The sequence below is a fragment of the Eschrichtius robustus genome, unplaced genomic scaffold (assembly GCF_028021215.1).
Source record: "Eschrichtius robustus isolate mEscRob2 unplaced genomic scaffold, mEscRob2.pri scaffold_707, whole genome shotgun sequence".
NCBI lineage: Eukaryota > Metazoa > Chordata > Mammalia > Artiodactyla > Eschrichtiidae > Eschrichtius > Eschrichtius robustus.
Genome location: NW_027175583.1, coordinates 41,175 through 68,983, shown reverse-complemented (window position 1 = coordinate 68,983; position 27,809 = coordinate 41,175). Strand labels below are relative to the sequence as shown.

At 54.9% G+C, this 27,809-nt stretch overlaps 2 protein-coding genes and 1 pseudogene across 3 annotated transcripts; 1 reads left to right on the top strand and 2 right to left on the bottom strand.

Moving 5' to 3' along the window:
• Positions 1-10,195: 10,195 nt before the first annotated feature.
• Positions 10,196-12,105, bottom strand: LOC137758172 (melanoma-associated antigen 10-like). Of its 2 annotated transcripts, none has more exons than XM_068534426.1 (3): positions 11,607-12,105; positions 11,376-11,446; positions 10,196-11,301 (listed from the first exon to the last, which is right to left on the bottom strand). In XM_068534426.1, exons 1-3 carry the CDS (start codon positions 11,924-11,926, stop codon positions 10,439-10,441), a joined length of 1,254 nt encoding a protein of 417 aa, XP_068390527.1. In that variant the 5' UTR covers positions 11,927-12,105; the 3' UTR covers positions 10,196-10,438. The 2 variants fall into 2 exon arrangements, with proteins under 2 accessions (XP_068390527.1, XP_068390528.1); XM_068534427.1 differs by having other exon boundaries at positions 11,612-11,686.
• Positions 12,106-14,301: 2,196 nt separating this feature from the next.
• Positions 14,302-15,202, bottom strand: LOC137758170 (uncharacterized). The gene is made up of 2 exons (XM_068534425.1): positions 15,035-15,202; positions 14,302-14,919 (listed from the first exon to the last, which is right to left on the bottom strand). The coding sequence occupies exons 1-2, from the start codon at positions 15,200-15,202 to the stop codon at positions 14,302-14,304; spliced, it is 786 nt and encodes a 261-aa protein (XP_068390526.1).
• Positions 15,201-26,064, top strand: LOC137758169 (ADP/ATP translocase 3-like; annotated as a pseudogene).
• Positions 26,065-27,809: the final 1,745 nt, after the last annotated feature.

The window sequence follows — 27,809 nt, the reverse complement described above, 5'->3', positions numbered from 1 at the left end:
GGTGACATATTGGGTTTGGAGGCGTTTCTGGTTCATGGAAATCTCAGGAAGATCCTCAAGCCTGTGACCAGAGTAGGGTGGGGGTCATCAGTGTAGGTGGCCGCGCACGTGGGGAGAACGTGCCAGACGGGTGGTTGTGCAAGGCCGCCTGTCTGATGCTCGAGCAGCAAGCCCCAGAGCAGGATGGCAGCACTCACGGCCTGTGCACAAACCCAGACGGGGGTCCCGTGGACGGCGGTCAGCGGAAAGTGAGCTGCACCGTGGGTGAAGGCCCAGGGCGACCGCCCCGTCCCGGGTGACAGGAGACTAGGCGTGCAGAGCGGGACCAGCCTGGGGTGGACACGTGCAGGCTCAGGAGCCGCAGGGGACGGCGGCCTGTCCTCCTCTGTCCCCAGGAGCTCACCCGTCACCTCTGCAGCCCCTGCCCTGGACCTCCTGCAGACCGATGGCAGGGCGTGGAGAGGGTCTCCGTGGAGGACCGGCTGCCCGGCCTGTGACGGTGCCAAAAGGGCAGGGTGCCTGCGCCCTTGACCGTGGGCCCCGTCCCGGACGTTGCTCGTGCTTGAAAGCATGGGTGCTGTGCAGGGCCCTGAAGGCCAGTGGACACAGAGGAGGAGCTCTGACCTCGTGGGTCACACGTGGGTCCGTGCACGTCGGCCTGGCCCGGGGGCTCCGGGACCAGAAGGCCGTGCCCGGTTTGCACGAGGGCTCGGCCTGTGGCTCTGCACCCGTGCACGAGTGTCATCGTGCCCCCTGCGATGACGGGCGTGAAGCAGGAGGCTGACATGCTGACGGGCCTGCCCTGTATGATGTCACTTCCTGGCTGGGCTGTGATGTCACCCCCGAGCAACCGGAGCACTTTTGTGAGGGGCTGAGCGGGAGTGTGAGCCCAGGGTGCTGCCGGCCGCGCTGCACTGTCCCGTTTACGAGAAGGAGGGACACGCCGCCCTCCGCATGGCTGAGGACGAGAAGGGCCCCTGTTTAAGAGAGGCTGCCCGCACCTCCTCGTGAGGATGAAGGGGAGAGTGTGCACTAAACCTGCATCCTGGAAGGTGGACGGCAAGCCGGCAGCCCTGGGGTACCTCCCGGCGCCCAGCGCCTCGGAGCCGCAGGACGGCCTCCCACCCTATCCTGAGGACATCCAGGGGACCCCGAGCGACCCGGAACTCGACCATGCAGCCGCCCTGGCCAGGACTGACTCTATCCCTCCGGCCCCTCCTCGGACAGCAGCCGAGCCCCCCGCGCCGGATCCCGACGCGCAGGCTCTGGTCCCTCTAGGCCCTGGCCTGGCAGAGGTGGCCCGGCCCGCCGAGGTCCCCTGGCTCTGCTTCGCCTGGCCTCCCGCCCAGATGAGTCCTCCCTGGCCCGTGCTGGGCCTGGCCGCCGCGCCCCCCCAGCTCTCAGCCTGCCCCCCCGCGTGGCTCCCGGTGGCCGCGCCGCTGCCTCTTGCGCCCCCTGGATGCCCGAGGTGGCCGCCAGGCCTGCCGCCTCCCTGACCTTGATCCCTCGGCCCCTGAGCCCCTTCTGCTACTACTGCGTGGGCTCCCGCTGTTTCAGGGAATACCCGGCCCCTCCAGGCGGGCCCACAGAGGACCCTGACCAGGCAGACCCTGCAGACACCCAGAGGTGGTAACACGGTCACAACCTTGCAGGGCAATAAAGAGCACGGGGACATGAGAGCGATGTTCTGCCCAACACGTGTTTGGCGCCTCCGTCCTGGGCCCGGCTGAGCAGTTGAGTCCCCTCAGCAGGAAACGATGACAGGGGACAGCCCACCCCCGGCACAGTGCGGGCACCTAGCAGACACCCGGTGAAGCCCCTCAGACGCCCTGCCTCCACTCACTAGAGAGACCCTTCAAGGGCTTGACAAGCACAAGGAAGGGCCTGGCATCCGCGGCTTCACGGTCGCGGGCACACCGTGTCCAGCAGGGTCTTGATTTGACAGATGAGAAGAGCTCAGGCCTCCCCGGGTCAGAGGCCTGAAAAGAGCCCTTACTGTCCTGAGACGCACAGGGGTGGAGGGGACGGTCCCCGCCAGGGGCCTGCGGGGGTTCAGTTTGGGGGTGCTCTCTGGTGTCTGGACAGCAGGACTGAGGTTTGCTTTGCACTGCGGGTCCTGCGTCTGGTGACACGTTCTTGGTTCTCTTTCCCTTGCCTTTTCGAGCTGAACACTTCAAGGGCGCCATGCTCCAACACCCTCTGGTCGCTGGGGTGTCGAGCTTAGAGCGCGAGTCCTTGTGGACGAGCCCCCCTAAAGAGTGTTTGCCTTGAGGAGCAAAGGAAGTAAAGCTCCACGGTCATACTGTCGAGATAAGAGCCCCGAGCTCAGCGGGAGGAGAGAGCGCACACACCAGTCCACCAGAACCAGAAGACTGGGGGCTCCCTTCTTCGCACTTTGGCGGCAGGTAGAGCAGGCCCCCTGAGACGGGCACACTGGGCGGTGCAGGAGAGGAGTGCCGTCACCCTGGGCGCTGACCTGCAGGTGCCGCCCGGCCCGGGCTGCTTGCGCTTACAGCCCGAGGCCCGCTGATGCGCGCTCAGCCCCTTTCTAGGGTTCATTGACTGGGGCACACCTTAACTTTTAAGGAGTAGGTTGCTCTCCTCTTGGTCGTGGACTTCCATAGGCCTCCTGACCTGGGACCACAGGGAGATGCTCCTATTTAAAATCCACTTTCCCATTCACCTCAGCCCGTGGGGAACTTGCTTACGTGTAACTCTACAGAGAAAGGGGAGATTGTGCAGACTGTAACATCCAGTTACCTGCTTTTCACCGAAGGCACCTTTTGATTTACGAAGTCTAGGCTGCCTGGCGTCGGTAAAGAGAGCAGCGGCGTACCTCACGCCAGCGCTGAGTCCCTCTAGACTTTGCACCGCATGTCCGCGGACTGACGTTGGCCGAGCTCCCGCCCTCCTGGGCTGGGTAGAGGCAGCTGCCCAAGCTCCCGCAGGAGTAAAGGGGACGCGAGAAGGGGCTTCACAGGCTGACCTGTGACAGCCACATAGAGTCGCCGAACCACTCGTGCCCGGGCCACCAGAGGAGAGGCCAGGCTGGTCCCGAGCCCTGGGCTTGACTTCTGTTCCCAGGGCGTCCCAGGCGACAGTGTCTAGGACAGTGGAAAGGCTTCTCAACCGGAAAGGGTGGCTCAGAGAGAGAGAGGGCTGCGTCACAAGTGCTCCAGACTCTGTAAGGGTGACCCTGGAGGCCGAAACGGGCAGAGCCACGTGAGTCTGGCGATCGATGGCGGACTCACTTGCCACCAGCTCTGCCCGAGCCTCCTTCAGCCCCGTGGTCAGCCCGGGGCTGCCCGTCCACCAGCCTCGGCCTCGTCGCCCTCGCTGCCGGCTGTGCCGATACCAGCCGCGGCAGGGCCCCGAGGGCTCAGCACCACGCGGGCACACACGTGACTGAGCCAGCTCGCACTGGTCAACGACGTAAATTCTGGAAATGTGCTGGGTCCCAGCTTCGGGGGTGGGGGGCGGGCGTCCTGAGCCTGCGTCCCCACGAAGACAGTGAGCAGGGTCAGCACCCAGTGATGTGTACAGAGCACTGAAGGCCAGGGCGTGCCCCCAGCTCACAGCTGCTGCCTCCACGTGTGGGGGATGGGCTGGGGGACCTGGCCAGGCCTCTGTGGCTGTCACAGCGATTGGGCGACATCCCCTCCCAAACACTGCTAAGGAGGCGGCGGGGGGGAGCGGGAATTGCCTGGAGTTCCAGGGGTTAGGACTCAACGCGTTCACTGTGGTGGCCCGGGTTCAATCCCTGGTCGGGGAACTAAGATCCCCCAAGCCTTGTGGGGTGGCCAAAAACACAAAAAAGGGGAAAAAAGGAGGGTTGGGGGAGGAGGGGAAGTAGACCCAAGGTACCAGGAATGATCCAACCACCAGCAGCCAGAGGAGCCGCGGGTCAGCCCGGGTGAGGGGTGGTCCCATCTGCCGCTCCTGTCTGTCACAATCCAACAGCAAGTGGACGTCAGGGGGGTCTCTTGAGCAACCCAACAGCAGTGCCCCAAAATGAACCATACAAAAATGGACAGAAGGGAAGGAAGAAACAGGTGTACAACAGAAGTGGGAGACTTCAGTTCCCCCTGTGATGGATTCAAATGGATCCCCCAGCTCCCACCCCAACCATTAAATCCACCTGTTGCAGTGCTAATCCCAAGGTGAATGTATTTGGAGAGAGCACCCTTGGGGGAGTCAGTAAGGTCGAATGAGGTCATAAGGGTGGGGCCCTAATTCCACAAGAGTGGTGTCCTTTGGAAAAGAGGAAGAGACAGGGAAGATCTCCCTCCCTCCCTCACCCTCTCTTCCTCCCTCCCACCCTCCCTCTCTCTCTCTCCCTCTTTCTCTCCCTCCCTCTTTCTCTCTCTCTCTTTCTCTCCCTCCCTCCCTCTCTCTCTCTCTCTCCCCGTACCTTCCTACCCCTCTCTTTTTCCCTCCCTCGCCCCCCCTTTCTCTCTCTCCCTCCCCCTCTCTCTGTCCTTCCCTGCTCCTCTCTCTCTCCCTTCCCTGTATCTCCCTCCCTCCCCCCTTTCTCTCTTGCCCTCCTTCCCTCTCCCTTCCCCTCCCTCTCTCTCTCTCCCTCCCTCCCTCTTTCCCTCTCTCTCTCTCTCCCTCCCTCCCTCCCGTCCCCCCCAACCTGTGCACAGAAGCAGCCAAGTGAGAGACCAAGAGAAAACCGGCTCTCTGCGAGCCAGGAGGAGAGGCCTTCCCTCACCAGATAGTCCACACGTTAAGCCACACAGCATCCCTCAGTAGACTTAAGGGGATACAAACAAAAGGACTGAAATCATACAAAGTATGTTCTCTGGCCAAAATAGAGTGAAATTAGACATCAGTAACACAAGGAAACTTGGGAAATCTGCAAATAGAGGGAAATTGAGCCATGCGTCCCCAAATAACAGCATTAGTCTGGGACGATGCCAAATGCAACAGCACAGGATGAGGGGCTGAAACAGCAGACACAGATTCTCACCGTGGTGGGGCCCGGGAGGCTGAGAGGGAGGGTCCAGCAGGGGTGGCTCGTACTGCGGCCGGTCTCCTTGGTTGCAGGTGGCCGTGCTCTAACCGCCCCTCACATGGTCACCCTCTGTGCACGCACCCCCAGGCCCTGCCTTCTCTCCTTGTATGTGCTGATCTGCTCTTCTCTCAAGGGCACCAGCCATCTTGCTTTAGACCTCATCCCAATGGCCTCATGTCAACCTGAGAACCACTAACTCCCGTCACAGTGACATTGTGAGGTTCTAGGGGTTAGGGCTTCAACATGCAAAATTTGGGAGGATGCAGTTCAGTCCGTAACAATAGCCCAGGGGACATACAAGGGAACTTAGAAAATGCTTTGAAATGAAGAAAACACATACCAACGCCCCCAGGACTTACGGCACGCGGCCAAAGAGGCACTTGGGAGTTAAAGCTGCAAACACCTGTGTTCAAATGGAAGCAACACCTCAAATCAATAGCCTCATCGTGAACAGGGGCAAGAGAGAAAAAGAGTAAGGCGAATCCAAGCATTCTGATAACAAATTTTCACGAGAAAAGAAAAACTGCACTAATCCACGTATGCGGGGATCAGAAGACATGTACTGGTTTGGAATCTTCACAACATGGGGGAGGGCGCATCTTTCTTACACACTCAGTAACAAGAGCTACATCCACCGACCACTTCATTTGGCCCAGGCCTTTTACAAACAGGTCACATCATGGGGAAACCCACACCAATGCTTTTGCCTTGTACTATTACGAGGCCCATTTTACAGATGGAGAAATCGAGGCATAGGGAGTCTCCATGATTTGATCAGCTTATCACTAGAAGGACTCTTATTCAAGCTGAGCTTCATGTACGTGCAAAGCCCCGTCCCTGCACTGGCCTGACTTGTCTCCCCAACAGTCAAGGGGGATTCAGCTGTCCTCCACGGGGTCCTACTACCTGATGCCTCAGGCCACATAATGGAGAAAACACAGGGAAGCCAGGCATTAGTGCCCATGAGAGCCTGACACTGGATTCTGCCCACGTGGCCTCCCCAGCCCCATCGGGTCACCATCTCTCGTGAAATGGACACGAGGGCCAGGGAGGAGGGTGAGGGTCTAGGACTGAGGGTGTGAGGATGGAGAAGGGTCCTGGATGTGGGGGTCCGAGGCACGGCCCTCGGCAGGCGGCTCTTCTGCTCAGGCTTGGGCCCTGCTCTCTCCTTCCACTGCCCACTCTGCTCCCTTCTCTCCGGGCGGCGTGGTGGCCCCACGTTCTCCTGCAGGCTCACTTCCCCGGGCAGACTGGCTGTCAGGCAGGCGGCAAGCCTGCATTCAAAGCACGGGGACCGCCGGGCTGGAGGACTCTCAGCACCCCCACGGGGCGTGAGTGTCTGTGCCCTTCAGGGCCCTGTGGATGACCTCAGTCTGGGTACTGGAACATACATGACGCGTTCCCTATACATACATGTGGTATGGCGATGCATGTGTATATAGGCACATATATTCTACACACATGTTATATATATACATAGGACACACACTGCACTGCACAGACATGTAAATTGTATTACTCACTATGAAGGAGGATGAAAAAGTGACAATCACGTAACTCCAACAGGTAATATGATCTAATCATCAAAGCAAGCGTTTCCCTAAATCACCTGCCACTGCTCAGGCCTCTTCAGCTAAAACTAAACGTTTCTTAAAACAGGTTGCCAAAGTCTGGAGGCTGGTGAGGAGCCCCGAGGGGACGGTGTGCGGTTCTCTGTGCTCCCCCCACGGTCATGGGCGCGGCAGCCCCCCATCCAGCATCTGTGCTGGGACTGCAGCCTTTCTCTCCTCTGCCTGCCCCCAGACCTCATCCCTGTGCGGATCACAGAGGGATTGTCTTCAGCGTCCATTTCTTCCCGTAGAAGCCCTTCTCGTGGCCCAAGAGTGCTCACTTTTGGAACACCTGCGTGTGTCCTTTTCCCATCGCCTTCCCAGACCGTCGGATTCAGCTTCCCTGCAGGCTGCCTCGAAAGCCCTGTTTCCTTTCCGCAGTGGGGTGGTTTGGCTTCTGCTGCCCCCGATCCTGGCCTCCCACGTCCACCTTGGGTCTCTGTGGGTACTTGCCCTTTGAAGGACTTGATTTGGGGCTTCAGCGTGTAGCCTGTCCCATTGAAAGCGAGCATTTCACTGGTGCGCTCCCAGGCCAGCCCTGCTCTCCTTCCCCACGCCCGCCCCTGCCCCACCTCCACCTCCACCTCCACCCCGGGGGCCCTGTCTCGCTGTTACCTTGAGGATACATAGAATGATTTTGTTTGCTTTCAGCTTAGACGCTTTTGAACGGGCCTAAGTGACACGGACTGACTCCCAAGGAAATTTCCTACTTGCCGACCTAGACGTGACCGGAGGAAGCCCCCGTCCACGTGCATTTGGAAATAGATGAGGGTCTGGGTGTCAGACGCGCCGAAACCCGAATGAGAGTCGTCCGTCTTCACCGCAGGTGGGAGGATAGGATGGTGGGTTTGGCGATGCGCGTTCTCTGGCCGTTGTGGGCGACTTTGTCCTTCATAGCCACTGTGGAGGGGACAGAGTGGCACCTTGGAAAGGCCCGTCTGCGAGGATCCGAGGTCCCCTGTCCCAGCTCTGCCACTAAGCAGGGTCGTCTGCCCTCTGTGAGCGCCACTGCCCTATTTCTGAAAGGGGAGAGCTAAGAGGGTGTGGAAGAGGACCCCCCGAGGTGCCTTTCAGCCTAAGGACTGGCATCCTGGATGGAGCTCCCAGGCCTAGATTCGGGCCTGCTCCCTGGTCTTTGTGCTTCTAAAGTGGCTTACAGAGCATTCTTTCAGGTCAGTTCCTCCTGTAGGGACGTGACCTTGGAGGCTGCGAATTTCGGTGGAGGCCGTCGGTGGCTCCTCGGAAGGGGCCCGAAGGCTGGGGCCTCCTTGGGCGGGCCCGCCTGTGTGGCCTTGCCTGCTGCCCCCCTCCTCGGGCCCTCCCTCGCCCCCTGGGTCCCGTAGGAGCTGCCTCCTTCCTGGTCCCCCTCCCTCCCAGGTGCCAGCCAGGCCCCGGCAGTGGGTTTGTGTGGCACCGTGGGGGTCTTTCTCAGCCGGGTCTCGGGACCCTTCAGTTGGGCAGGCACAAGCCCTGGTGACGTCCGAGGCCTGCCTTTCCCAGCCTCGCCCTGCGGCCCCTGCCCTTGGCTTCCGCGCCCTGATGCCCCCAGCCCAGAGGCCCTCCAGCCGCTCCCCTCCCTCGCTGCCGCCAGGGTCTCGGGGTGTCTGCCAGCGTTCACTTCCCTCCAGTATCTGAGGAGGCTCCTGGAGGGGCCTTGTCCCGGTAGGCACTGGGGCCTTACAGTCAGTCCCAGGCAGTCTCAGTCCCTCCCTGCCCGTGGCTCAGCCATGAGCAGCTCAGCAGGCCGGGCTCCCGTTGGGCAGGAGGGCCCCAGGGCAGGAACAGGGACGGGGCGCCGTCACGCGGGAAGGTGCCGGCACTGGACAGAAATGCCGGCACCTGGCAGTGGCGGATCTCAGCAAACCACAGACCAGCCCCACACTGCCTCTGCTTCTCCTTGGCACCTTCCTTTCTTGGGCCTGCTTTTTGTCAACTGAAAGACACCGTGTAGCACCGAGAAGAGCGATGGGTCGCCAGTCAGGAGGTCGGCCACGGGCCGGGGGTGGGTGGGCGCAGCGTGGGCTCGAGAGGAAGTCAGACCAGGGCTCTGGTCCCCACCCCGTCACTTAGCAGCACGTGACCCTGGGAAGATTCCCAAGCCCCGTGGCCTCAGGTTCTTCACCTGTGAAGCGAGTCGGTGTGACGAGCCGTGTCTTGTAGGGGCTGCAGGGATGCGCGTGAGCTTCGTGAAGCAGCTCACAGGACCTGGCGTCTGTGGGAACGTTGACGATGGGCAGTTATTTCTCATATTGTTTGGATCACAGACCCTTCCCCTCTCTCCTCTGGCCTTTGGTTGGGCGGTTTCTTGTCCCGGTCATGTCAGAGAATATGCAGCTCAATAGGATGTGGAAAAGCTAATCAGCCAAACAAGATGTTTCATAAATAAAACTAAGGAAATTTTCCCAATTAGAGGATGTGTTAAATTCGGGTGAGGAGGAGTGTTCCCAGCGGGATACAACACAAAGCTCCAGGAAATAGAATCAAGGAACAAGGCTTTGCATCCCTCCCAGATGCTCTTCCATCCAAACCATTCCTTTGCTTCATTTCAGCCCCACCAGACATCGAGTCCTTGATTACAATTGCCAAATTACAGTCACGATAATGATTAAAGCTAATCAACACCTTGGGTTCTGGTTCCCCCCCGAACAGGGAAAAGAGGGCCTGTCCACGGACTTCTGGGCATCACGTCAAGGGAGTGTGACCGCATTTCTCCAGATGTTGCATATATAACACCTACTTCTCTTCACTATGGTCAACAGCAATGCGACAAGAGCCAGGACCCCTTCCTTCCTGCCCGAGTATGAGATTTCTCTCGGGTTTATCCGTTATCCAGAAGGACACCTCACAGCCATGTCGCATTTCAGACTTTCCCCCCAAACCCAAGACACACCCTCTGCAGGTCTGGCTGCTGCCACCACCCAGCTCCATCACCATCACCTCCCACAGATGGAAGCCCCGCTTCCCAAAGGCCCAAACTGCCCTGGCTCGGGGCACTTACACTCCAGGGCTCGCTCCTGGAGCCCCACCGCCTCGTCCCGTGTTGACTTGTTCTGTGGGACTTGGGGGACGTCTCACCACCTTCCTCATGTGACTGCGGCTCCTAGACCATCCCCCTAGGTGTGGGTGTGTCCTGCTTTTCCTAGCATTCCCGCTACTAACACAGGCCCTTCCAGAGAGCAAAGCCTCCGTGGAGGGCTGCCGAATATATAAGCCGGAGAGCAGGGGGCTTACTTACTCAAATCAAGGTTTTCATGCTTTCGTAAATCACCGTGCAAATCCAACTAAACAGAGATAGCTTAGTTTTACAGAATGACAGACAAGAAGGATAAGAAGCAAAAACTCACTACGATTACTTTTATTTTTCTAATTCTTCCCCCATCTATATTACTGCTAAGTACTTTCACATTTCCAGAGCAGTTCTGATTCCAATTCCACGTTATCTGCCTCAGGGTCACAAAATGAAATGGGAGATTTCCCGACCTCTTTTACAAAACAGCAAAACTCTTGTTCTTAAACTGGGTAATTATAAACACATTCTAATCAAAGTCATTCACAAAGTTAGACACTGAAGCTTGTTTAGTCTTCCATTAAAACGAGTAACATTTGAAAAATTCCTAAAGAAAACAGATGATATTCCATGTCATCATACACAACAGGAACCCAAAGATGCTACACACCATGTTCCCCCCACTCGCAGGGGCCCTCACTACTTGGAAACTCGACCGCTCTCTCTTCAAACTCAGAGTGAAGGACCAACCTCACTTCCTACCAGTGAACTTGGGCCTGGAAGGAGCCTGGCTGCTGCTCTGGCTCAGGCCCCCTCTTCCTCATCGCTCACAGCCCCTGCAGACGGGGGACCCACGGTATTGACCCTGAGCAGATGCTCCAGGACCTGCCACTTGCTGGTCTCCGCGTGGGCCCGGGGACCCCACAGGAACTCGTAGCGGGCGGGGTCGCTGTGGGGCACCTGCCGGTACTCCACGTAGCCCTCCTGCACCCACACTTTGGTGAGGAGCTCCCTGGGCTCCCCGTAGATGCAGTGCTGCTTCCCTGCATACACCTCCATGATGCTGAGCAATTCCCAGACCTCCTCCTCAGGGGCGTGGTCACCGTACAGGGCGATCAGGCCCAGGACCATCACCAGGAGGCCGGCCTTGGGCATGCTCTGCCCATCGCTCAGCACTGCATCACAGGTGAGGCCCAGGGTGGGGACCAGGACGTAGGTGCACTCGCGGGGGTCCACCTCCTTCACGTCCACGCCAAACACCAGCTGCATGCACTCGCAAGCTCGGCTGAAGACCACGGGGAAGTGGTCCCGATGGTCACGGAGGACCATATTCAGCATCTCCGCCTTGCAGATCGGCTCCTTGGTGCGATACTTGAGGAGCAGGAATACCACCAGGTGAGACTTCAGCACAGTAAGTGCCTCCTGGGGCAAGGACTCGGCATAGGCGGAGAAGGAGGGGGCGACGGGGGAGGAGGAGGACGAGGGGGATGCGGCCTCCTCCCCCGCAGCCCCGAACAGCTGCGCCTCCACCGGGCCCTGGGCCTGGACTGGGGCCTGAAGGTCTGCCTCAGGCTGGCGCAGCTCTCTCATCTCGACCAGGGGCCTGATGACTGGGGTCGGGCCGCCGACGGGAGTCTGGGCAGGGGTGACAGGTACGGACCACGGACCTGGGGGAGAGAGGGGGTGTGAGCGGCCTCGGCGGAGACACGCACCCTGGGCAGCTCTGACGAAGGCCACTTACAGGGCTCGTCTGGAGGGGTTCCCTCGGGCATCACAGGGGCGCTCCTCCTGGGCGGCCTGTCCCCTGCCAACCTGAAGAAGGAAGCGACGTGGCCCCTCAGGGTGCAGCCAGCACAGCCCCAGGTACCGACCGGGGCTGAGAGGGGTGTGGGGAGGTGCGGTGACTTGGGCCTTGTGGGGTCCCCTCTGTTCTGGGAGGGGGAGCCCCTGGGTACACACTCAGGGCACGCACCTCACCTTGACTCCTGGCGCTGCCTGGGCCTCCTCTGCTCTGTGGCCTGAGGACACGTGCCTCAGACCTGGGCCTTCGCCTCCCGGTTCCTGGAGCCCCTGTAAGGGGAATGGAGGGGGCACCTCGGGTGTAGATTGTGGCACAGCCCTGGGCCCCTCGGTGCTGGCAGGAGGGGTGGGCCGGACTCTGTGGGCCCCCCATTGTTCCGGAGATCGGGCTCCCCTCAGTCCTCTCCCGGGGTCCACACCTTGACCCCGGCAGATCCTGGGACTCCTCCCTCTGCTGACCTGATGTTTCCCCTCAGACCAAGGTCCTCGCATCCTTAGACGCCTCCATCCCCAACCACGTGGCAGAGGTGAGAGCCTGCAACGTCAAGTCAGCCCTGCCCGGGACCTCCCAGGGCTGACAGCATGGGCGAGCTCCTCTGAGGTCCCCTCTGTTCTGGGGCCCAGGGTCCCCTCTGTCCTCCCTCAGGGTCCTCACCTTGACGCCCGGCAGGACCTGGGATACCCCCCCTTTGCCCACCTGAGGCCCTGCCCCTTACCCCAAGTCCCCACTCTCTCTGGGACCCGGATGTCAGGAAATGCTGCCTGGGGTCATCCCGCCCCGCTGTTGCCCAGGGCTGGCCACACGGATGGGTTTCTGTGGGCTCCCCTCAGTCCTCCCTCAGGGGCCTCACCTTGACTCCCAGCTGGACCTGGGATTCTCCCCTCTTCCCACCTTAGGCGCCGCCCCTTATAGCAGGTGCCCAGTCGCTCTGAGAGCCGGACGTCAGAAACTGCTGCATGGGGTTATGCCCCTCCATCGCCATCCAGGGCCCACTCTGTTCTGGGGCCCTGGTTCCCTTCAGTCCTCCCTCAGGGCCCTCACCTTGATTCCACGCAGGACCTGGGATCCTTCCCTCCGCCCACCTGAGACACCGCCCCTTATACCCGCTCCCCAGTCTCTCCGCGGCCAGGATGTCAGCAAGTACTGCAAGCGCTCATCGCGCCCTATGGCCTCCAGTGCGACCTGGAGCTTCTCGATGCCTCATGCAGGGGGCCAGAGCCCCTCCCTGGACCCCCACAAATCCATCTGCCATGGCCAACAGCCTCCACCGGATCACAGCAGCCCCAGCGCCTGCCCCTCTCAGCATCGCTTACGCCCCTCGTGGCCAGGCGGCTCCTCCCCGCACCCTCCCCCACTACATCCCCCCATACACCCTCCCCCACCCACCACCTGCTGGCGCTCCGCTCTGGGCCCTGCAAGCCGGGCGCCCCCCATGCTTAGAGATCAGACTGCCTCTCTCACCTCCCCATACCGGGGAGTCCTCCCCCGAGCACCCTCAGAGCCAGGGGCTCTCGCCTCTCGCACCCCAGATGCAGACCCCACCCCTCTTGCCCTCGCCCACCCGGGAGCCGGAGCCCCCTTCCTGCCACGAGCGTCCTCCGCCCCCACCCCACCCCACCCCCCGCCCCGGCGGGAGCTCCCATAACGCCTACCGCACCCGCGCCCGGGAGTCCTCCCCATCGACCCGCGCCTCCGCCAGGAGTAGCTCCGCCTTCCTCCCGCCACACGCAGCAGCCGTTTGCCCTCCCCTCGTGTCTCAGCCCGGGGAGGGGGAGTGGCCCGCCCGTCACGTCCTCCCCACCCCCACAGCCAGTCGTCCTCTCCTGTGGCCCCCAAAGCCGGCCCCACCCGCCAAGCAAGAAGCCCTCCGCTCAGGGCCCCCCCACGCTTAGCCATTACCCCACCCTCTGCACCCCGACTCCAGAACGACCCCACCAGCCACCCTGGCAGCCAGCGGTCCTCCCCTCGGACCCGCACACTGGGGGACCCTTCCCCCAGCCCCCCTTCAGCCCGCTGCCCTCCGCCGCCCCTCCCCCACTCCCAATCGAGCAGCCCGTACCCCTCCCCCCAACCCCACTCCTTCCCAGCGCCCCCCGTACCTGCGGAGTCCAGCACCCGGCAAAGCCCCCACCTGTCTCCTGACTTTCTGTGACTCTGTGGATGACGCCGGAGTCCCGCTCAGAAGGGGCTGAAGAGCTCGTCTCAGCACTGCAGCCAGGAACTGTGCAGCCCACTGTCCCAGGCACTCTGTGCGAACGCCACGTGGGTTTCCGGGTGCTCCCGGAAGCCCGAGGAAGATGAGGGAGAACGTTCTAGACGTCCCTTTACAGAGAAAGTGGTTGGATCAGGAGAGCACGTGAGGAGGCGCTTTGCTAGGGAAGCAGCAGTAGCCACGCGCACTGAGAGCGTGAGGTCCCAAGGCTTGGCGCCTCCGGAAGCAAAAGACACGCCCATTGGCCTTCCACCAATAGGAAGGCCTCCCTGTAAGGCGGCCGAGTTGGAGGAGCTAACTTGGAGATGCAGAGCCCATGTTGGCTCATTGGTCAATCTGTCTTTACAGGTGGGTTTCTACTGTGATTGCTTCCGGAGGCGCCAAGCCTTGGGACCTCAGGCCCTCAGTGCGCGTGGCTACTGCTGCTTCTGTAGCAAAGCGTCTCCTCACGTGCTCTTCTGATCCAACCACTTTCTGTGTAAGGAGACGTCTAGATCTTTCTCCCTCATCTTCCTCGGGCTTCCGGGAGCACCCGGAAACCCACGTGGCATTCGCACAGAGTGCCTGGGACAGTGGGCTGCACAGTTCCTGGCTGCAGTGCTGAGACGAGCTCTTCAGCCCCTTCTGAGCGGGACTCCGGCGTCATCCACAGAGTCACAGAAAGTCAGGAGACAGGTGGGGGCTTTGCTGGGTGCTGGACTCCGCAGGTACGGGGGGCGCTGGGAAGGAGTGGGGTTGGGGGGAGGGGTACGGGCTGCTCGATTGGGAGTGGGGGAGGGGCGGCGGAGGGCAGCGGGCTGAAGGGGGGCTGAGGGAAGTGTCCCCCAGTGTGCGGGTCCGAGGGGAGGACCGCTGGCTGCCAGGGTGGCTGGTGGGGTCGTTCTGGAGTCGGGGTGCAGAGGGTGGGGTAATGGCTAAGCGTGGGGGGTGCCCAGAGCGGAGGGCTTCTTGCTGGGCGGGTGGGGCCGGCTTTGGGGGCCAGAGGAGAGGACGACTGGCTGTGGGGGTGGGGAGGATGCGACGGGTGGGCCACTCCCCCTCCCCGGGCCGAGACACGAGGCGAGGTCTAAGGGCTGCTGCGTGTGGCGGGAGGAAGGCGGAGCTACTCCTGGCGGAGGCGCGGATCGGTGGGGAGGACTCCCGGGCGCGGGCTCGGTAGGCGTTATGGGAGCTCCCGCCGGGGCGGGGGGTGGTGTGGGGGGGAGGACGCTCGTGGCAGGAAGGGGGCTCCGGCTCCCGGGTGGGCCGGGGCAAGACGGGTGGACTCTGCGTCTGGGGTGCGAGAGGCGAGAGCCCCTGGCTCTGAGGGTGCTCGGGGGAGGACTCCCCGGTGTGGGGAGGTGAGAGAGGCAGTCTGATCTCTAAGCATGGGGGGCGCCCGGCTTGCAGGGCCCAGAGACGAGTGCCACCGGCTGGTTGCTGGGGGAGGGTTCATGGGGGGGATGTAGTCCGGGGAGGGGGGGCGGGGAGGAGCTGCCTGGCCACGAGGGGCGTAAGTGGTGCTGAGAGGGGCAGGCGCTGGGGCTGCTGTGATCCGGTGGAGGCTGTTGGCCATGGCAGATGGATTTGTGGGGGTCCAGGGAGGGGCTCTGGCCCACTTCATGAGGCATCGAGAAGCTCCAGGTTGCACTGGAGGCCATAGGGCGCGATGAGAGCTTGCAGTACTTCCTCACATCCGGATCTCAGAGAGGCTGGGGAGCGGTATACAAAAAGTTTCGCTCACTTCTGTAAAGAAATGAGTCACATATCTTTAAGTCCACACTTCAGCGACAGCTTAAACTTAAATCAGTATCTCTTAAAGAAAATGAAAATAGCTTTCATAACCAATATTCCATAAAGGGAGTCTTAAGTGTCCTTCCCCTAATAAGGAACATGCACTGATTACATCCAAAACCTCAGCCCCAAGGACATGAGGAGGAAAGGAGACGCTAAGGGACAACTGGAAGCATAGGAGGAATTTCCCTGGGTGACTGAATGCTGGTTCAAGAATTCCTCAGGGTGTGGGTGGCCTTTGCCAAAAACAGTATTTCCTCAGCCAAGTCTGAAAATGCCAGACCTAGTTAGCCTCCAAAAGATTTCACTTTGAGCATGTTTGTTCACTTTGCAAATTAAGTATTGAGGTTCTATGGCCACAGGTATTTGGGCCCTTGAAGCTAATAGGTAGCCAGCCCAGACAGCTTCTAGGCCCTGGACAGGCTAGTCAACGAACTAAAATCTTAAACGCACCAACACCATTAGCTGTCCATTCTCTGCAGTGACAGCTTCAGTGCCCTATCCCTGCATGGGTTGCAATGTCAAATCAGGGAGTCTCCTCTAGGTTGCTGCCAAGGTCAATGCTCACTCCAGAAGCCTTCTGGGAGCAGTGTCTTTGTTGCCACTAACAACAGACTAGGGACATATCTAACTAACTAACCTGGAGAATACTAGAGGCTAATTTGAAAAGAAGTCATGGGAATTCTTGAAATTTAAAAATTCTGTTGCCTGAATTAAGAAAATATTCTGGTTCCCTGGTGGCTCAGTGGTTAAGAATACGCCTCCCAATGCAGGGGACACGGGTTCAGTCCCTGGTCCAGGAAGATCCCACATGCTGCGGAGCAACTAAGCCCGTGTGCCATAACTACTGAGCCTGCGCGCCACAACTACTTAAGCCTGCGTACTCTAGGGTCTGCACACCGCAATTACTGAGGCCTGCATGCTCTAGGGCCCGCGTGCCATAACTACTGAGCCTGCGTGTTGCAACTACTGAAGCCTGAGCGCCTAGAGCCCGCGCTCCACAACAAGAGAAGCCACTGCAAGGAGAAGCCCGCGCACCGCAAGGAAGAGTAGCCCCCTCTAGTGGCAACTAGAGAAAGTCCAGCGCAGCAATGAAGACCCAATGCAGCCAAAAATAGAATAAAATAAAATAAAATAAAATATTCCGATAGAAGGAATGACACCGTTGATGACTAAATTAGATAGCTGAAAGTTAACACTGAGTAACTCTCCCAGGAAGACAAAGAAGTGGAAACCGTGAGGAAAAGAGCACTAACAGGATTTCCCAAAAGAGAAACAAAGGAAAAAAGGAATGCAACTTCTTCCTTTGGGATGTGGAGGGCTCCCTGTACTGGGTGTCTCCGCTCCTCCCGCCTCCACGCCTCTCCAGCCGCAATGCTCCATCGGATCTTGTCTTCCTCCCTGAGTGTTCTCAATGGGAAAAAGCCGTGCCAGAGCGTTATAACCTGGCTGAATCCATCGCCGCCCGGAGCAACTCCCCAGAGCTGCCTCGGCAAGCCCACTTTTAACTCTGGTTGGGACATCCGGACGGGTTGTGAGCCGCCCCCGTTTGGACGGTATGTGTACCGCGCACACGTATTCCCTGCAGGAGCCGAGGAGAAACACCTTCTGTTCCCCAGCATCCTGTGGGGAAAGCGCTTCCTGAGCCGTTCAGGCTTGTGAGGGGCTGCAGCGGGCTTAGCGGCACCCCCATCACTTCTCAGAGCCTTCCTCCCTCGGCCAGTCAAGAGGCCGCGCTGTCTGGACCACTGCCCTCTGCTGGTGGGAGGTCCTAGTGCGGTCACAGACTTGGAATCTAGCCCCCTGTCTCTGTGAGCCTGACAGTTAAAGGTTCTCTCCTCCAGGCTTTTAAGGGTATTTGAAACAGTAAAGACAGTCCGATATACAGGTAATTTTCCTTAAATGCTTAGGAGTGTTTGATTAGTTTTGTGGCCCATGTTTAAAGGTTTGGGGAAAGTTACTTTGTCAAATCCAAAACTAACAAGGGAATATTCATTCAGAGGAATCTTGGCCATTTGTCTTTCTAAAGTTATTATTATTAACTGGTTCCTTTAAAGTTCATAAGATTGATTTAAAGGGCATTAAACAGAATACAAATAGCAGTGACTATTTCTATGTCTTCCCCCTTTCCCCTGAGCCTTACATACAACCACAGGTGGCCTCTGAGGTGGTCTAGGGCATCTTGATCTCCAGTCAGTCTCTGTCTCCATTTTCCCAGCATCCTGCCATGCATAGTCATCCCATGTCCCCTAGATTTCTTGTGCACCATGGTGATGGCAGATTCATTACAGCTTTAAGATTCTGCCAAAGTGCCACTAATTAATTAAGAATTTATTAACATGGTCCCTCGAATCATTGGCCTCTGACCAAGCCTCTCCCCTAGAGTGCTCGCTTAAAGAATGAGGGCCCTGTAACTCTATTTACTGTTGCCTTCCTTTGTCTACCTCACAAACCACTCACAGGGGAGTAAACATTGATCCAAGTCCTCAGATTCCCCTTTAATTTCTCTTCCCATTCCTCAGTCTCAGGGAGATCCCCAAGGTCAAAATCTTTATGCATTGTTCCTACCCCTGGAGCCTGTGGATCCAAGCATGTTGGCAATTGCCTTTCCAAAGCTCCTACCTCCTCTGTGACCATCTGACATTTAGCACTGACACACGAGGTGTGTATGGAAGTTGTGGCTGACACTTGAACAGTTAGACTTGGTCCTGTATGAGTTTTCTATGGCTGCTGTAATGAATTACCACAAACTGGGCGGTATAAAACAACAGAAATTTATTCTATCACAGTTCTGGAGGCCAGAAATTCAAAATTATTATCACTGAGCTGAATCCAAGGTTGACAGGGCTGAGCTACCTCTGGAGGCTCTAGAGTAGAATTCTTCTTTGCCTCTTCCAGCTTCTGTTGGCTGCCAGCATTCCTTGCCTTGTGTCTGCATCACTTCAAGGTCCGCCTTCAAGGTCAGCATCTTCCAATCTCTTTGTGCTCCTTCACAACACCTTCTCCTCCTCTGTATGTATATGTGTGTGTGTGTGTGTGTGTGTGTGTGTGTGAGAGAGAGAGAGAGAGAGAGAGAGAGAGAGAGAAAGATCTCCTCTGCTTCTGTCTTATAAGGACAGTTGTGATTGGATTTAAGGCCCATCCTGATAACCCAGGATAAGCTCCCCATCTCAAAATCCTCCCTTCCCCTGATATCTTCTGTTGGAAAGTTCCTGCAGATAATTGTGTAATAAATCCACACAGTAAAACAAAGTCTTGGCTTTCTGGTTGAAAAATTATTCTTGACCTTTATATACCCGTCCCCCAACCTGGGAGCTAATAGCTCCTGGCCCCAGGTTTGAAAGGAAAGGGTGATTCTTACAGCCATCAGTCACTGACAGTCCTCCATAGGAATAGTCTTAAGCTTCTCATATGCTTCATAGTGTCACACTTGCAAGACAAACAAGCTTCTCTCTTATTAATATAGACTTTGTCTCATGACATAATATCAATGTCATAACATGCCATTCTTGACATAAATTATGCAGGGGTAAGGATGGAGAAGAATAGAGCACATGAAGGGGATGCAGAGTCACACTCTGTCATCTTCAGCTCCGTGTGTAATATTGTGTCCAAAGTTTGCATGTGTACACACCAAACGATAACAGTGTTAACCTTTGAGGAAGAGGGCGAGGTTCAGGAAGGGGGTCAAAGATGGACTTTTGCTTTTTACTCAATTGTATCACCTAATATTGTAAGCACTGAATAAATGTTTTGTCCAAGTAAAAAAATAAAAGATAAATATATGTGACTTACCAATCAAGAGGGAAAACAAGACACAAACAATACTTATAGAATGATCCCATTTAAATAAAATAAACCAAATTATATATATATTATATATATATATATATATATGTTTATATGTATGAATGTTAAAGGAATAGGCAGAGCTCTGGAAGGATGTTCACTGAGAGGTTGACAGTGTTCATCTCTGTGGAGGGTAGGGGACAGAGGTGGGAGTGTGACTCTCGGTATTTCTTCTCTACACTTCCCATTGTTTGAATTCTTTACAATGAAAATATAGTCAGGGAGTATGGTGGTTGATTTTATGTGTCAACTTGGCTGGGCTGTACTGCCCAGTTGCTTGGTTAAACATGTCTCTAGATGTTGCTGTGAAGGTATTTTTAGATGTGATTAACATTTGAATCAGTGGACTATAAATAAAGCTGATTATTTTCCATAATCTGAGTGCACTGCATCCAAAGAGTTGAAGGTCTTAAGAGAAAAGACTGAAGTCCCTCCACGAGGAAGAAATTCTGCCTCCAGACTGCGTTCGGACTCAAGCTGTAACATTAACTCTTCCCTGGGTCTCCAGCCTACCTGCCTGCCCTGAAGAAGTCAGGTGTCTATATATCTATATCTATATAACTGTTTCAAACACGTACATTGGAGCTGAAAAGGCCTGGCTTGGAATTCCAGCTTCACCGCTTCTAACTGTGTCCTTAACCAATTCAATTCAACTTTATAGATTTCCACTTACTCATTGGTATAAACAAGGGAAATAATGGAAATAATCATTTGCATTACTCTGAAAATCAAACGATACTGTGCCTGGTACATTGAGCATGATCACAACTCAGCAAATGCCATTTATTGTGATTAAAAATGTTTTTCATTTTATGGTAAGAAAGCAGTACGAAGCAATTGAAGGGTTTTGAGCATGGAAGTAACATAATATGATTTGTTTTTTAAAAATAATTCTGGCTGCTATATGAGGAACGCATAAGAAGGAGGCAAAGTGGATACAAGATCAATTTAGGAGGCTGTTGGACTAATATAGGGGATATATGGTCTTAATTTGGACTACATGGTGGTAGAAGAGATGAGAACAGGTGGTAAAATTTGAGAAACATTGAAGGGGTCATGATTTTATTGATTTGACTTCTGCTTATGGGTATGACAGGGTAGTTTTTGGCAGACAAATGCTCCTATAGAGAACAACAGGAAAATCCCATTAAAACATGACACGTGTCCCCACCACAAAAAATAAATGATAATTATGTGATGTGGGCTTCCCTGGTGGTGCAGTGGTTGAGAATCTGCCTGCCAGTGCAGGAGACACGGGTTCGAGCCCTGGTCTGGGAAGATCCCACATGCCGCGGAGCAACTGGGCCCCGTGAGCCACAACTACTGAGCCTGCGCGACTGGAGCCTGTGCTCCGCAACAAGAGAGGCCGCGACAGTGAGAGGCCCGCGCACCGCGATGAGGAGTGGCCCCCGCTTGCCGCAACTAGAGAAAGCCCTCGCACAGAAACGGGGACCCAACACAGCCCAAAAATAAATAAATAAATAAATAAATAAAATTATGTGATGTGACAGACATGTTAGCTAACCCTAAGGTGGTAACACATTGCAACATATAAATGTATGAAGTCAACACACTGTACGCCTTAAACTTACACAGTTATACGTCAATTATATCTCATTTTAAATGAATTTTTAAAATAACAATAATGTAGAATAGTGGCACGAGGGTGGACTAGGGCTGAATATAAGTGAGGAGGGTCGGGGGGCTCTGTACCTAAAGCTTACCTTCATGGTGGATTTGTTACCGAGTCCAAGCTCATACTATTCGGCACATGACAGGCCACTAAATGGAGACACAAGGTGTTGAGGCAAGGAACAGCGACTTTATTCAGAAAGCCAGCAGACTGAGAAGATCGCAGATTCATATCCCAAAGAACCATTTTCCCCAAGGTAGAATTCAGGCTTCTTTTATACTAAAAGGGGAGAGGGTGTGGCTGGTTGTTGCAGACCTCTTGGTGCTGGCCAGACCCCAGAGAGGATGTGATAGTCCCTTGTTCTTGTAGGCGTCCAGGTAGGTCAGGTCACGGAGTTCCTGTAAACCTTCAATAAGACAAATGTGATTTTCTGTTCTATAACTTTTTATGTCTATATGAATGAAAGTGTTATGGCTTTAAAGGTTAAGCCTGGGAGGCAGAGCCTTGAGAAAAGACTATTGTATATTTCAGGCTATGGGCAATGTTCTTTTACTGATTGAAGAGACAAAGGTTCAGAGCCAGCATGACTAAGCACAGAGATAAGAGCTAAAGGAATAGATCGAATATGGAGTTAGGTTTGTTCTCCTCTGTTACAGACTCATGGGCGTTTGGTTTTCTACTATTCCTTGGACTGTTAATGTACACGATACATTATCTTTCTTTTGTATATATGCAATATTTAATAATAATAACATTCTAAATAGCAAAAACAATTTTTAAAAATATGACGAAAAAGATCAGTTTAAACCACTGGAGACCTACTGAAGTGATCAGAACTTAAGGGGCCAATGTGCAGGAGAAAGGAGAACCATGGAAAGGTACACTGATATTTTGCAGCTTCTTCTCCTCTGGGGACATTTGCCAATTCTAGGGCAGTGAAGGAGGCTGAGAATCCAGGCTTCATCCAGGTAGATGGATATATCTGGGGACCAAAAAACCAGCACAGCTTTCAGTGGTCTCACAGGCCTGGAGACACAAAATTGGAGACTTAAGGAGCCAAGATTGCAATGACAAAGAAGAGGTAGAGGACTGAGTCAGAAGCTAAGGAGCTAAGCAAAAAGCCTTTCTAAGACAGAGAAGAGTTCTGTCTCATGTTAAGAAAAAGAAGTAAAAGGTATTCATTATTAGAAAAGAAGTCAAACTGCTGTTATCTGAAGGCAACATTTTCTATGTAGAAAAATCTCATAGAATCTACCAAGAAAAAGCTGCTAGAAGTAATAAGTGAGTTTAGCAAGGTTGCAGGATACAGGAGGGAGGGACTTCAAAGGGGTATGAGAAAGCTTTATCAAACTGTACACTTTAAATATGTGCATTTTAATTATACCTGAGTAAAGTCATTTAAATAAAGATTAAGTGAAAAAGGAGATGGCTGACAGATAGGGAGAGACAGAGAAAGGCAATGCCTGAAGGCCCTGAAGAGGTTGGAAAATGACCACAGCGGGGAGTCTGTAATCAGAGTGGGAAGCTTGAATCACTGATTATCAAGGTGGGGGCAGTTACATGAGATGACAAAGCCTGGAAAGTGACAGCAGAAGTGGGTGGCTGTGGTAGAGGTCACTTTTGTGCCCACTGCATGCTCTGTTCTTTTTGCCTGAGCACAACCTCCCTCACTCTTTGCCTGGCCAACTCCTACTCATCCTTCAGGTCTCAGCATTCATGTCCCTTCACCAAGGGCACCTCAACTGGCACTCCTGCCTCCATCTAACTTAAGTTCCTCTCTAACACACTCTTGTAGCAGTCTTGTAGTACCTGCCTTTCTCAAGCACTTAACATAATGATTACATATGTATTTGTGCAATTCCTCCCGCAATTCAAAGCTCCATGATGGCAGGAACCATGAGTGGTTTCCACTATCCATTGTATCTCTGGCACCTGGGGCAATGCATGGCAGAACATAGCTATATACATATGTATTGAATACATATTTATTAAATATGTAACAGGATGTTAAATGGAATGTTGCCTGTCTCCTCAGGGTTTTAGCCCAAACCTGAGGACAGGAGGCGCTAAGTCCCTGCACGGTCTCCGTTCTCAACAGAAATACATCAAAATGCTTGTTATATAAATCAGCCTCAGATGGCCTCTGTGTATTGGCCCCTCGCTTTTCTATTTCTTCGTTGCAGGCTGAGATTCATTAGCTCAAAATCCCACTGGTGCCAAACTCCAGTTTTTACACATTAAATTATTTTTAAAATAGCCCAAACCAGCAGATTATTAGTCAATTAGGGCCTGCCTGCCTTGCAATTCCCAGGACACCTTACCCCACATCCGCTGGCCATGGATAAGACGCCAAGCCACTGCTGCCCTTCAGAATTCTCTGACCTAGAGACTCCCTGCCATGCTGCTGAGTGCCATCACCAAGACATTTAAGCCTCCTCTCTGATTCCCTCTCCCTTAACAGTTACCTTACCCTCCTCTCCTTCTGGGTGGTGTTTCCTTAGCCCACCCATAAGCCTCTGGATGGTCTCATGCTACGGAGCACATGCAACCCAATAAAGCTCGTTGCGTGTGATCAGCTCCCAAATCCCTCAAACAAACCCCCTACGGTGCTGAATTTACTAAAATATGGTAAAGCCACTGCAGCAAGCACCATCCCATCAATGCTATTTAAGAGAAGAGAAAATATTTCGAAGGTAATTTTTAAAGGAAATTTTTAGGAGGAAAGAGTGTTTTGGCTTTTCTCCTACCTTTGCCATGGAAGAAGAGACGGAGTACTCTCTTGCCTCAAATGAAATGTGTCAGTTCAGGTCCTTCAGGAAGCCAAGATGGAGTTAGAAAGTGCAAAAGATTTATTGGGAAAGATAAAGGGGGGTAGGCAGGAAGAGCCTTCAGACCACAGTGAATGTACGACACCTGTGGAAGGAGAGGGAGATAGAAGAAGGGCTGGAAGGGAGCGCCTTAGACGATGGTGCAGCTTTGAGAAAGTCTTGGCCAGCCCACTGGGAGCTCTGGTGCAAAGACGGCCCATTGAGGAGTCCCACACTGAGCAGAAATGATTCTGGTAGCCCTGCTGTGCTAAGTCGTAGACTGGGTGCTGCCTGGGAATAGCGTGACCTCTGTGCAAATGCTGCAGTGGATCCTGAAAGCATTGCATCTGGACGCTGTCAGCTGACTGAACTCCTCTCTTAAAGTGACATCTAAGTGGTGAGCTTCCGTAGCTGCCCCAGTCCACCCCTTGCGCCACACAGATCCACTGTTCCATGGACACATGTTCAGGGAGCAGTTTCTCTGTGGCTCCCACGTGCCTGTCTTCTTGAGTGTCCACTTAGAAGAGAGAAATTGGTGGGACGAAGTACAACGCCATTGATGCAGTTGGTCTTGCAGTTGTGACAGCTACTCGTTACCTCCCTCCTCCACCGCCCATTCTAGGCTTCCCTCACCCTCTGCTATCACCTCTGCAGTCTTGGTCACTCTCCTTCATCCCTGAGGCCTTAGTCCCTGGCATCCATACCCTTCTCAGGGCAGAACTGCTGCACTTGGCCATTCACAGGCACAACTGGGCAAATGAGCACCAAGTCACCTAAGCACACCATCTGTGTTGCGCACACATTGCTGCCTGCCGCAGCTGTCAGAACAGTTCTGCCTCTTCCTTGATAAGTGTTGCTTACCCCTGCTGAAATGGCGACTCTTCCTGCCTGCTGCTCTCTGGACACAGGGAGCAAAAAAATGCCGGGCAGCAGTCATATCTATAAGCACCACAGGACTCTGGCTGTGTCTCCTGGTGAGAGTGCACTGTCTTTAGGGACCAGAATATCCTCTCCTGCAAAGTCCAGAGCTAAGGAGATGTGACACACAATGTCCACCTGAGTAGGTCACTAGGAAAGATGGAAAGTGGGGCCACTCTGGCTTCCACCCCTTGGCTCCCAGTCCCACGTATTCTTCCTATTGGGGACACAGTGCCACATGGAGGTCTCAGATACAGTGCATATATTGCATTCTGGAGGATGGCACCCCATCACTGCAGAGTATCGCCTCTAAGCATGTGCTTCAGCTGCACCCTCAGCAGGACATTGTGGCATGCTACAAAGCTAGCAGCTTCTGGGTGATGCAATGTGTGATACCAGAGGATCCCATGCTCATGCGCCCACTCAGACACATCCTTCAGTCTGAAGTATATCCCCTGACAGTATACCATCTTGTATGGGATGCCAGGCCTGCATTTTCGGTCCCAGCGGCAACAGGGCTGACCGGCAGCGCCCACCCTCCAGCTCTCTGTGCCTCCGCTCTGTTCTCCACTCACTGAGCTGCCCGTTCTGCCACCACAACGAAACAGGCCCTCTCCTTTGCCAAGGACTTCCTGGCCAGAGGCACTGCCGCCACCATCTCCCAGATGGCTGTGGCCCCGATGGAGTGGGTAAAACTGCTGTGCAGCTGCAGCACACCAGCAAGCAGATTGCAGCCGACAAGCAGTACAAGGGCATCGTGGACTGCATCGTGCGCATGCCCAAGGAGCAGGGTGTGCTGTCCTTCTGGACGGGCAACGTGGGTCATCCACTACTTCCCACTCAAGTCCTCAACTCCGCCTTCAAGGATAAGTATAAGCAGAGCTTCCTGGGGGCCTTGGACAAGCACACGCAGTTCTGGAAGTATTTTGCTGGCAATCTGGCCTCTGGTGGGGTGGCCAGATCCACCTCCCTCTTGCTTCGTCTACCCCCTGGATTTCACCAGAACCCACCTGGCGGCTGACTTCGGGAAATCTGCCATCGAGTTCAAAGGATTAGGAGACTGGTGCAGATCACCAGGTCTGATGGCATCCGGGGTCTGCGCCAGGGCTTCAGCGTCTCCGTGCAGAGCATCATCTACCAGGCCACCTACTTTGGCATGTACGACAGCGCCAAAGTCATGCTCCTTGACTCTAAGAACATGACAGCGGTGGCCAGCATGGTCTCCTACCCCTTCAGCACCAAGTGGTGGCGGATGATGATGCAGTCAGGGCACAAAGGAGCCAACATCATGTGCAGGGGGGCCCTTAACTGCTAGCAGAAGATCTTCAAAGACGAAAGGGGCAAAGCCTTCTTCAAGGGCGCCTGTCCAACGTCCTCTGCCTCATGGGTGGTGCCTTCATGCTGGTCCTGTATGATGACCTGAAGGAGGTCATCTAGGCCCCACCCCGCTGGACACACAGACCAAGAGAACCACGTAGAATACTTAACTTTTATGGACCATTGATCTTCGAGAAATTTCACCATGTTTGTGGAGAGGTGGAGGTGGCTCTGGCAAAAGGCTCATTGTGATCACGACCATTGGCACCCTGTGTCCATGTACTGATTAGGGAGGGAGTGGAATCATGATGTCTTCACGGGTCCACAGGTGAGGCAGCTCCGACCAGACCTAGACTTCAGGTGGTCGTAGGACCAACTTCTATTTAAATATTTATTTTAAAAAATCATGTCTCCCATTTGTACTTAAGCATTATTATCTTTGGCACAGCCAAATAGCTGCAATTATGTTCAATGTTGGGCATTCTGCTGCAAAACAATAAAACCAGGACACAGACAAAAGAAAAACAAAAAACACCCCTTGTACCTCCACCCTAACCCATTTTAGGGGTTTAGATCTTCCCTCCCCCTTTTCTTTCAGGGACATCCCTAGGTGTGGCTTGAATGTAATTGCCATCCATTTTCAACTTGTACCCAAAGACCAAGCAAATCCATCCAAAAGCCAAGCTTAGACCTTCTCCTCCTTCTTCATCTGGCTGTATGGGATCATGTGGCCATAGTGTGAGCTGAGGGAGGAGCTCTGGTATGACTGTGATGGGTAACATGAGGGCCTGTGCTACTGCTCACAAACCTTATACCTCTGTCCCTGCCCAGGCTGCATTCCAGATGCACCACTTCCATCCTACAGTGAGTTGCTGATCGGCCATCTGATTTTGACTTGACAGGACCCAGCTCATGATGAGAAGTTCCAGACACAGAGTCAGTTGGTGTCCCATAGTCAAGCATCTGTCTCTACCAGGGCCCAGAAACACACCAGAGGCTATTTCTAGACAGACATATAATCTCTGATGCTGATGGCATGACCCTCCTCCAGAACCCCAGGGGACTGAGTGGCAATTCTCTTACAGGGGCTGACCTTGAACTTGACACTGCATCCTTGCCCATTACTGATACCTCTGACACCATGGGGTCTGTCATATAAGATGGTCCACACAGCTACTTGCACTACAGCCTGGACCTGCTGCAGGTTCCTCTCCTGCGCCCCACCTCTGCTGCAGGCTCCTCTCCTGCACCCCACCTCTGCTGCAGGTTCCTCTCTTGCACCCCACCTCTTCTGAAGCTTCCTCTCCTGCACCCCAGCTCTGCTGCAGGTTCCTCTCTTGCACCCCACCTCTTCTGAAGCTTCCTCTCCTGCACCCCAGCTCTGCTGCAGGTTCCTTCCTGCACCCCACCTCTTCTGAAGCTTCCTCTCCTGCACCCCAGCTCTGCTGCAGGTTCCTTCCTGCACCCCACCTCTGCTGCAGGTTCCTTCCTGCACCCCACCTCTTCTGAAGCTTCCTCTCCTGCACCCCAGCTCTGCTGCAGGTTCCTTCCTGCACCCCACCTCTGCTGCAGGTTCCTTCCTGCACCCCACCTCTGCTGCAAGTTCCTTCCTGCACCCCACCTCTGCTGCAGGTTCCTCTCCTGCACCCCAGCCCTCAGCCTTCTGCATCACCTGATACATGGACCGCAGCAATAATCCTGGGGCCTACCAGGTGTGCTACTTTCTCCTTTGTGGTGGAGGATTCACGACACAATGATTTGTCTCGTACTTTGGAGGGGGCATCGTGGCATGCCTCTGCTTACTGGACTCCTAAAACCTTCACTGAAATGTCAGGTCCCTGAATCTTCATAGCGTTTATCTCCCA